The sequence below is a fragment of the Eleutherodactylus coqui genome, chromosome 2, assembly GCF_035609145.1.
Source record: "Eleutherodactylus coqui strain aEleCoq1 chromosome 2, aEleCoq1.hap1, whole genome shotgun sequence".
In the NCBI taxonomy this organism is placed as follows: Eukaryota; Metazoa; Chordata; class Amphibia; order Anura; family Eleutherodactylidae; genus Eleutherodactylus; species Eleutherodactylus coqui.
The window spans coordinates 93,811,217-93,822,443 of record NC_089838.1 but is presented as its reverse complement, the minus strand read 5'-3'; the positions used below and the strand labels follow the sequence as shown (position 1 = coordinate 93,822,443).

At 47.2% G+C, this 11,227-nt stretch overlaps 1 protein-coding gene across 4 annotated transcripts in view; it reads right to left on the bottom strand.

Annotated features, from left to right (window-relative positions):
- Positions 1-904: 904 nt before the first annotated feature.
- The window catches only part of LOC136611543 (E3 ubiquitin-protein ligase RNF14-like), a 33,702-nt gene continuing 23,379 nt past the window's right edge, over positions 905-11,227 (bottom strand). For 3 of the 4 annotated variants that reach the window (XM_066591228.1, XM_066591227.1, XM_066591229.1), the window contains 3 exons: positions 5,915-6,060; positions 2,491-2,618; positions 905-1,487 (listed from right to left, as the gene is read on the bottom strand). In XM_066591228.1, coding sequence (XP_066447325.1) covers positions 1,457-1,487; positions 2,491-2,618; positions 5,915-6,060 — 305 coding nt within the window. In that variant the 3' untranslated portion in view covers positions 905-1,456. The remainder of the gene's footprint in view (positions 1,488-2,490; positions 2,619-5,914; positions 6,061-11,227) is intronic. The other variant, XM_066591230.1, reaches the window with a different exon arrangement.

The window sequence follows — 11,227 nt, the reverse complement described above, 5'->3', positions numbered from 1 at the left end:
TGCCCACACAGCGATTCACACCTCCTCCAAAACTAAATTACCAAGAATTTTCAGGGAATGTAGTTAAGAAACATCAGGGTCCAGTTAGAAGCTATTGATAGACTATCCTCTAAATAGGCCAACAATAGCAGATCTGTGGCCTATTATGTTTGCTGGGCTGCTACACTTGGGCACGGAGCTGATTTCTGTCAGAAGCAAACAGATCCGTTACCACTGCAGTGGCCTGACTTGGTATTGCAGACCAAGTTTCCACTGAAATCAATTTTGTTTTGATGTCTTGGCTACATACTAAAGGTTTATCCTTTCTTATTTTCTACTTTGCCATGTAGTATAATGTTGTATGCCAGGGGTGTCCGACTCATTTTCAATGAGAGACACATTAGCCTTATGGTAAATGGAAAGAAAGCCTTATGGTTGCCTTCAAAGGGTCAATTGTAAGTGTAAGACTGTATAGTAATAATGACCTCATAGTGAATTCAGTAGTAATAGTGTCCTACAGTAATAATGATGACTTCTATAGTGGCCCCCAGTAATAATGGTGACTCCTACAGTGGCCCCAGTAGTAATAGTGACTCTAATAGTGACCCCAGTAGTAAGTGACCCAAAATCGGTGGCCCCAGTAGTAACAGTACCCCCCCATAATGGCTACAGTAATAATAATGACTCCTATATTGGCTCCATTAGTAATAGTGACTCCCTTATTGGCTGCTGCTGAGTCTATGGCTGCTGGTTATAGACTCTGCACTGCCGCTGTACCAGAGCTGAGGTTGGGGAAGTGGAATGTCTGTAGAGATACTGCCTGGCCTTGTCTACCATATTTTGCCAGACCCTTCCTGTGTCAATATCAATATTCTTTTTTTCTGTATAAATGAGTTCACTCATCGACGCATTGTATAATCTTGTTCTTTACTGATCATTTATATTTCTTATTCTCCATTTATTTTTTGTGGAAAAATGCAATAACCATACAAATAAAAAGAAATCTCACTGCAAACTCTGGCTTCCTTCACATACATTTTTTTTTTGCATCTTAAACTGCATTTAAAAATGTAACACAGTACTTGAGCAGTGTAGATGTGATTTCAGTAGCTGCAACAGAGTAATTGACTTACTCTTAGCAGAGGCCACATCTTTGTGAGTCTCTCCTCCTCTGCTGCAGAAACTAATATTTTTAGTTCCATTTAACTGAAAAACCTCATGTCTGCATGATATAATTTGATGAAAATCATTCTAAGACCAATTTTACATGAGCACAGAATTGGCATATCTCTGCCCTGTATTATGACGGCAAATACTGGTCCATCTGCGGGTCTGATCCTCCGAACTAACAGCATCATAGAACCTAAATGGTCAGGGATGATTACAGAGTTCTGTATCTTCTGGTGATCATCACACTTGTCTGGTCATCAACATGGTAAGAACATTATTGTAAGTACCCCGGTTACAAAGACACAAATCAATATTCTTCCTCTTCAGGAGGTTTCAATCTACAAATGAATAAACACAGAAAATCATTTATTTATCCACTTATAAGTGGAGCAGTGCTTTGTTACAGGGCAGCATGGACTGCAGAATATATGCTATATTATATGGCAACATTTCTAAAATTGAAAGTGGACTCGCATGATAAAGCAAGGGGAGAGTAAAATATCAGGACATAACTGTAATAACAATAAAACAATTTAGAAGCACTTTACATTGTTCACATGCTTTCTCAAATGCATGAATATGCAACCCAACCATTAGCAACAGTGATCCTACCTGGTATAGGGAGTTTGACAGAGAGGTTGAGTCACTCAGGGAGATTTATCAAAAGTGATGCAAAAGAGAAGTGCCCCAAGTTTAACATTTAAATGCCACTGCAAGAATTGACAGTGGCATTTAAAAGGTTAACAGCCATGATCAGAGTTATCTCCATCACTGGCTATTGCGGCCGGATGTCAGCTTTCAAAGTTGGCTGACACCTGCCGTGTACGTACACAGACACCAGACGTGTGCCATATATGTATGAAGGTTAAAGGTCTTTTCTGGGACTTTTGCATTCTTTCTATTAATGACCTATCCGTAGGATAGGTCATCAACAGACGTTTGAGGGGTTCGCAGCTCGGGATCCCAGCTGATTCCTAGCATCGCTGTCATTATGAACAGTACAAGAAGAAGAACACGTTATACGTGTTGCAGCTGCCCAAGTAGGTAGTGCCCTGTGTCTCACAAAAAAGGCGTAAACACCCCTGTCATCACAGGCTAGAAACCTCTTAATGTGCAAAATAAGTAATAGCAGGGGGGATTCTGGAAGAATATTACAAAATATATATATATACACACACACACACACTGAAAAATGCAGTATCTGAGTACAAAAAAGAATTCATGTGACAATAGATTTTAGCTATGCAAAGAAAACATATTATAAAGCCAGAAGACCCCTTATCATTGACAGCTCTAAAAAATGTAACAATCCATTTCTCTAAGACTGTGCAATATACATACTCTTTTAGGCATTCTAAAGGATCCTCGAAATGTCTATATGGGTTTGCTGTAGGCAGTATTTTCAAACAGACCCAGCAGAAGTACTGCTTACACCTACTGCATGTCATTTTGTTACAGCCTTCATCTTTCTGTAAAAGAAAAATATATATATTCAAAGGAATAATCTATTCTTAATTGATGCCAGCTGGACACAAGACAACATAAGTGAACCACAGCTGCAGCAGCCGTTCTAATAGTGTCTCCCAGTACTCAAATACCTCCGGAACTTACAATAGCGCTGAATTATGCAGCAAACGGACAGTCGAATGAACAACAATAATGTGATGCATGCAGGGGTGTAGCTAAAGGCTCATGGGCATGGGTGCAAAAGTTTATCTTGGGGTCCCCCAACTTCTCTTAACCCCTTAACCGGCAAAGCCATAACTTGAAGCTCCTGGGCCCCAATGCAAAACCTGTAACAGGGCCCCCAACTATAATGCTTTATTCGTAGTACTGGGCTCCCTATATGGAAAAGAGAGGCCTTATGGGCCCCTTAAGGCTCCTGGGCCCAGGTGCAACTGCATTCCCAATTGTTACGCCAGTGGGTGCATGTATCAACACTAGTAGGTAACAAAGATGCAAGAACAAGAATTACCAATACATAACAGGAGCAGACAGGTGATGGTAGTCCTATAATAGGGCTGACAGCTGATAGTAGTCAGATAATGGAGCAGATGGAGGATTGTGCACAAATAGTAACAAACTGACAATAACTGACCCTAACTCTATCTTTTCCAAAGTTCTCCCATATTCTACCCCTGATACTGATCCTAACACCAGATACCACTGTCCCTGAGTATGCTTAAAGATATCCCTAAAAGAAACCCCATCTATAGCACTAAGTCTCCACTATCAGAGACTTCTTGTCATCACATTCCTCTAACCTCACCCCACTACGAGTACATTGACAAACAAAAAAGACACTTCAGCTTCAGTAGCAGCCACTCACCACACCTGGAATACCTCCTGTGAGTACGCAACAGAAAAAGTGCTGGAGGAAATGTACATTTCACCCAGTTGCTTAAAGGGAGTCTGTCAGCTTGAACATGTAGTCTATTCTGCGGACAGCATATTACAGAGCAGGAGGAGCTGAGCAGACTAATATATAGTTTTATGGGAAATACTCAGTATAACTTGTATTTTACTCATTTATATCTCTGCCAATTCTGAGCTGATCAGTCCAATGGGCGGTCCTATCAGTTATTGACAGCTACCCCTTGATGCAGTCATACACAGATAGCTGTCAGTCACTGATAGCTCTGCCCACTGGACTGTTCAGCTCAGAAAGAGCAGTTGCTTAAATGAATAAAATACAAGTGATATAGAATCTTTTCCCATAGAACTACTCAGCTCCTCCTGCTCTATAACACAATGCATGTTCAAGCTGACAGACTCCCTCTAAGCTGGGTGAAATGAAAAATCCAGAAAGTTGGTTTTGTTCTGCAAACCGAGTTTGCTGAGCCTTTATTTAAATATTTTATGGGCTGGATTTTTAATAGAGTGATGGGTAGGTTGGTAATGCTCCAGTACAGGGTTTTACCTGGTTTCCCAGTCAGCTCAGCCCACTTCATTATGCTTGTTAGTGGTACAGAAAAGACTGCTATCCCAGGCAGTCTGAGTCACAGCCTTGGATGCACACAAGCCTAGAATGGAGCCTGAAATCTGATCGCTGGGATGATATCTGCTGTATGTTATTGCTAGGTGAGCAAATCACAGTTTAGTTAGTGCCCATGCGGACAGGTGTTTAATTCACTTATTGCATGTGTCAAAGTGTGTGTCTCCACAAAGTTTATGTTGCTGGCATAAAATAAAGCTAAATGGACTTTTAACTGGACTGCTTCTGTGACTATGTCCTGGCCGAACCGCACCCACAACACGTACATTGTGACACTTCGTATACCCAGTGGAGCAGAAAAAAAGCAAGACTGAGCATGTGTGACCACTTTGGAACATTTATTCAGGCAGGCAGAATAGATACAGCAGGTGGTGCTATTCTAACATTAGTCCTGGAATATAAACCTTTTTTTAAGTGTAAAAAGAAAAAATGTTCCGAATTATGGTCTGGATTTAACTAGAAACAACATTCCTCTTGTGATAGCCCTTTTAAAAGTTTAATAGGTAAAAATATATTTGAGGCTCCGCAACCAAAATTAATGCTTTTTTTATGAACTTTCTATCCAGTATAGTTAACTAGAAAAGAGAGATACAAGAGTTTCTAGTGGAGAAGATCCAGGAATTCCTCTGGCCTACCAGATGCACAGTGGATAGTGTCACGAATCATAAAAGTGGGTTGAACTCAACTGAGCGCAACCTACACACAGTATGTGTGACTTGACCTCTGCGGAACCCCTGAGACTGACTCACCGAACCCTTGGGGTTCAATCAAATCCAGATTAAGAACAACTGGTTTAGAGGAACATCACCTAGTTATGATCACTTCGATCTTTTGAGATTAGTATCATTACCAAGATAACATTAACGCTAAACAGCATACGTGTACGCTTTCCAGATGAGTGGTTTGTATGAAGAAGATTGTGACACAAAATAATTTTTTAAGATCTGTTATTTTTGAGAAGTAGTACAAAAAAAAAATTTGGTATTGTTGCAATGTAATACATTTATCATACCATTTTGCTGCTGGGTGTAAGCCATAAACAACAAGACCTCTAAAGATGGCAGAATTGCTTTTTCCATTTCACTCCACAGGAATTTTTGAAAGTTTTTCAGTATATTATATGGTAGATTAACCACTACCACTAAAAAATACAGCTTGTCCCGCAAACAACAAGCCCTCAGACAGCTACGTCACAGAAAAACAAGAGTTAGGCCAGAGGCACACAACTGGATTTGAATTGCGGATTCCGCGATTGTCACCAGCTTGGACAATCCGTGGCATTCTGCATCCATTCAAGGAATAGACCATCCGCATGTCCACTTACGTGAGCGGACAGCAATTTCCGCCAGTGTAAGTAAAATCGCAGATTAATCTATTAATCTAGTGCATATTCCGCACGAACAACTACCATTCAAGTCAATGGAAGCCGTCCGACTTGACATTGCGGATAGGTTGCGAGTACCCGCGCTGTTGCTAGCCGATGATGTGGGTACCAGCGACCTATCCGCAATGATAAATGCGGATGGGCCACGGGTCGGACAGCTCAAACAACAGTGATTAAGGAAAAAAATCCTGTACTGCACATGACCAATGGTGAGCCCCTGCGGTCATCCACAATACAGAAAAGATGGACAGCAATACTCCTTCTAGATGAATGACTTTGGAAAGGTGTGTGTGTCTTCCCTCAGATTTTGAGAATTAGAATCTGCCTAGGTGTATGAAGACCTCTAAAAGAACTGACATACAAGGTAGAAGGTTCTCAGATCTTACCTGGATGGGAACTTTACAGCTAGGACAAGGCTTAGCGTTCTCCTCTATCCATTCTATATTCTTCTTCTTGTCAAATGCCTTCTCCATTACTCTTTTCCAATCCTCATCATCAGACTCATCCCCCTCATTCAATTCGACAGGTTTTTCTGGGAGAGATCAAGAAAACAAGAAATATCTTTATTACACAAATTCTGCATAAATTGCAAAAGAAAAATATCCAGTAGCTGATATAACGGAACGTCATTAGGGCGGATTTACTATTGAAAATGCACGTTTATACATTTTTTTTCACTTCATCTGAAAAGGGAAGTGACTTTGCTGGAAAGGGGTTTTATGCCAGTTTTTATACAAAAAACTGTGGATAGGGGATAACTTTAGATTTTGGAATAACCCGTTAAAGGCCAGGGTGTTTTAGTCCTAAAATACCAGACACTTTTTAGGGATTTTACTAGAGATGAGCGAACGCGTTCGTCCGAGCTTGATATTCGTGCGAATATTAGGGTGTTCGGGATGTTCGTTATTCGTAACGAACACCATGCGGTGTTCTGGTTACTTTCACTTCCTTCCCTGAGACGTTAGCGCGCTTTTCTGGCCAATTGAAAGACAGGGAAGGCATTACAACTTCCCCCTGCAACGTTTAAGCCCTATACCACCCCCCTGCTGTGAGTGGCTGGCGAGATCAGGTGTTCGCCTAATATAAAAGTCGGCCCCTCCCACGGCTCGCCTCAGATGCGGTGTGAGTTAGATGAGGGACAGTGCTGTTTATACCGGAGCTGCTGTAGGGAAAGAATTGGTAGTTAGTGTAGGCTTCAAGACCCCCCAAAGGTCCTTATTAGGGCCACTGATAGCTGTGTGTTGGCTGCTGTTAGCAGTGGGATTTTTTTTCTTCTCAAAATCGCCTCTGCAGACCGTTGCACCTGGCATTAGGGACAGAAGTGCTGCATAGGCAGGGAGAGTGTTAGGAGTGAGTGTAGCCTTCAAGAACCTCAACGGTCCTTTCTAGGGCCATATTTATCAGTGTGCAGTACTGTCCAGGCTGCTGTTAGCTGTGCTGCATTTTTTGTGGGCTTCTCAAAATCGCCTCTGCAGAGCATTCCACCCTCCATTGATACTGCAGGGAAAGAATTGTATAGGCAGGGCCACAACACAGTTATTATTCATAGAATATACGCAGTGCTGCCTGTTGGTGGGAAAAAACTGAAAACAAATCTATTTGTCCAGCCTCTGTCCGTCCTTACGGGCGGTGGAGACGTGTGAGCTGCGTGAAGAACAGTGCTAAATCATACGCACCCAGCTACGCTTTACTGCTGGCTTCGCCATTTGCTTTCCTTAATTGGGAAAAAAAATACCTGCTCTGCCAGAGTTATAATAACTCTGCTACCCTCACGTTCTGTGACACATAAGCAGGGACACAGCACAGTTATTAAACTTCTCCTGTTCATAGAATATACGCAGTGCTGCCTTTTGGTGGGAAAAAACTGAAAACAAATCTATTTGTCCAGCCTCTGTCCGTCCTTACGGGCGGTGGAGACGTGTGAGCTGCGTGAAGAACAGTGCTAAATCATACGCACCCAGCTACGCTTTACTGCTGGCTTCGCCATTTGCTTTCCTTAATTGGGAAAAAAAATACCTGCTCTGCCAGAGTTATAATAACTCTGCTACCCTCACGTTCTGTGACACATAAGCAGGGACACAGCACAGTTATTAAACTTAGATAATTCATTCACTAGAGGCAGTGGGGCCTTTCGTTTTCCAAAAAGGGCAAAAATTATATTTGGCCTGCAGTCTTGCGCCAATTTATTTCCTGCCTGTGAAATCAAATCACTGGTAATACAGCATGCTGAGGGGTAGGGGTAGGCCTAGAGGACGTGGACGCGGCCGAGGACGCGGAGGGCCAAGTCAGGGTGTGGGCACAGGCCAAGCTCCTGATCCAGGTGTGTCGCAGCCGACTGCTGCGCGATTAAGAGAGAGGCACGTTTCTGGCGTCCCCACATTCATCGCCCAATTAATGGGTCCACGCGGGAGACGGTTATTAGAAAATGAGCAGTGTGAGCAGGTCCTGTCCTGGATGGCAGAAAGTGCTTCGAGCAACCTATCGTCTACCCGCAGGTCTGCGCCGTCCACTGCTGCCAATCCGAATCCTCTGTCTGCTGCTCCTCCTTCCTCCCAGCCTCCTCACTCCACTACAATAACACCTGCTCAGGAGCGGGAGCACTCCCAGGAACTGTTCTCGGGCCCCTGCTTAGATTGGGCAGCAGCGGTTCCTCTCCCACCAGAGGAGTTTATCGTCACTGATGCCCAACCATTCGAAAGTTCCCGGGGTCCGGGGGAAGAGGCTGGGGACTTCCGCCAACTGTCTCAACAACTTTCTGTGGGTGAGGAGGACGATGACGATCAGACACAGTTGTCTTGCAGTGAGGTAGTAGTAAGGGCAGTAAGTCCCAGGGAGCAGCGCACAGAGGATTCGGAGGAAGAGCAGCAGGACGATGAGGTGACTGACCCCACCTGGTGTGCAATGCTTACTCAGGAGGACAGGTCTTCAGAGGGGGAGTCAAGGGCATCAGCAGGGCAGGTTGCAAGAGGCAGTGCAGTGGCCAGGGGTAGAGGCAGGGCCAGACCGAATAATCCACCAAGTGTTTCCCAAAGCGCCCCCTCGCGCCATGCCACCCTGCGGAGGCCGAGGTGCTCTAAGGTCTGGCAGTTTTTCACAGAGACGCCTGACGACCGACGAACAGTGGTGTGCAACCTTTGTCGCGCAAAGCTCAGCCGGGGAGCCAACACCAACAGCCTCACCACCACCACCATGCGCAGACATATGATGGCCAAGCACCCGCAAGGTGGGACAAAGGCCGTTCACCGCCTCCGGTTTGCACCCCTGCCTCTCCCCCTGTGCCCCAACCTGCCACTGAGATGCAACCCCCCTCTCAGGACACAGGCACTACCGCCTCATGGCCTGCACCCACACCCTCATCTCCGCTGTCCTCGGCCCCATCCAGCAGTGTAGTTCAGCGCACCGTTCAGCCGTCGCTTGCGCAAGTGTTCGAGCGCAAGCGCAAGTACGCCGCCACGCACCCGCACGCTCAAACGTTAACCGTCCGCATCGCAAAATTCATCAGCCTTGAGATGCTGCCGTATAGGGTTGTGGAAACGGAGTCCTTCAAAAGTATCATGGAGGCGGCGGCCCCGCGCTACTCAGTTCCCAGTCGCCACTACTTTTCCCGATGTGCCGTCCCAGCCCTGCACGACCACGTCTCCCGCAACATTGTGCGCGCCCTCACCAACGCGGTTACTGCCACGGTCCACTTAACTACGGACACGTGGACAAGCACAGGCGGGCAGGGCCACTACATCTCCCTGACGGCACATTGGGTGAATTTAGTGGAGGCTGGGACAGAGTCAGAGCCTGGGACCGCTCACGTCCTACCCACCCCCAGAATTGCGGGCCCCAGCTCGGTGCTGGTATCTGCGGAGGTGTATGCTTCCTCCACTAAAGCACCCTCCTCCTCCTCCTCCTCCTCTGTGTCAGAACCGGCAACTCTCGGGGCCGCCGGGCCCGCACCACCGGTCCGGCCACCCGGGGTACAGGAGCACGGCGCAGAGGTACCCCGGTTCTTGTGATCTCCCCGGGCCGCTGTAAGACTGGTCGCCGCCGGGTTGCTAGGGAGGCAGCTGGTGCTTCTAGTCGCTTGACTACCAGGCTGGCTTCCCTGGTAACTGTCTGTGCAGTGAGACTGGGGGCGTGCCCCCAGCACCGCCCTGATTAGCCCTGCTGCTGTCAGGCTCCCCGCCCCAATCAGCTTCTGGGGCGGGAGCGCTGACAGCATTTAAATAGGTGTGTTTTCCTCTCAGGCCTTGCCAGTGTTAGTTTGGTTCTCCAGCTGCACCCGCGTTTATCCTGACTGCTCTTGTGACCTCGGCTTTTCTGACACCTGCTTTTGGACTTGACCACGTTTTTGCCTGACCCCTCCGTACTGCGTACCCTCTTGTTGCCTACCCGGATTGTCTGACCATTCTACCGTTGCTTGTCTCAGTGTCTGTCTCCCGTGTCCCGCTTCCCTAGTGAGGGTAGGGACCGTCGCCCAGTTGTCGCCCTGGGGGGTAGCCCAGGGGGGCAAGTAGGCAGGGACAGGGGTTGCGGGATATCTCAGGGACCCCCATATCCCGGACACTGTCCTGACAGTAACACTGGCCGAACTAAGGTCAGACCCTTGCATCCGCCCGGCAACTTTGAGCCCCTCGATGGAGGCCGTGGCGGCTGTAGCGAACCAGGTCCAGGTCCTTACGACCCTTGCCCAGGACCTAACAGCCCGCTTGCAGCCACGGGAACAAGTGGCAGCTGCAGGCCCCATGCAGCCCTCGTCCGCTCCAGGAACGATGTCAGAACCTCGAGCCACGCTTCCGGATTGCTTCTCCGGAGAGAGAGATCAGTTTTTTGCATTTAGAGAGAGCTGCAAGCTCTACTTTGATCTCCGCCCCCACTCCTCTGGTACTGAATACCAGAAAGTGGGAATCGTAATTACCCGCCTGAGGGGAGAGCCCCAGAATTGGGCTTTCTCGCTACCAGCTGGCTCTCCAGCCCGACTATCCCTTGACGCCTTTTTTTTCGCCCTGGGTCAAATTTATGACGAACCCGACCGGGCGGGCTACGCAGTCTCCAAACTTCTGGCCCTGCGCCAGGGTTGTAAGATGGCGGAGGACTACTGTTCCCAATTCCGTCAACATTGTACGGAATCCCGGTGGAACGATGCCGCCCTAAAAGACTTATTTTTGACCGGTCTGTCTGAGGGTCTCAAGGACCTACTTGTGGCCCACCCAGAGCCTAAAACCCTGGAACAAGCCATGTCGCTGGCTATTCGAGCCGACCGACGTTTGAGGGCCAGACACGCCGCTCGGACCACCCCACTCCCCACGTCTACTTCTTCGACTGACCCGACCTTTTACCCTCCCACCACCGAGGCCATGGAGCTGGGAGCCGTGAACCCCGAGCAACGACGGGAACACCGCCTGAAGAAGAACCTCTGCTTCTACTGTGGGGAGCCGGGTCACCGCATTGCTACCTGCGCTAAGAAGCCACGGCAGGAAGAACTCCCGCTCCTAGGCAGTTATCGGGGGGACTGTCTAGGAGCCAAGGTACTCCCTGTGTTGTCCAAAATGTTAGTGCCTTGCACCCTAGAATTTCATGCTTTCCACCGTACTGGGCAAGCCTTTGTTGATTCGGGGGCTGCGGCTAATTTCGTTAACTTTAATTTCGTTGCTCAACTGTCCGGGGTTTTGTTACGTTTAGAAACTCCGATTCTGGTTTCAGGAGTGGAC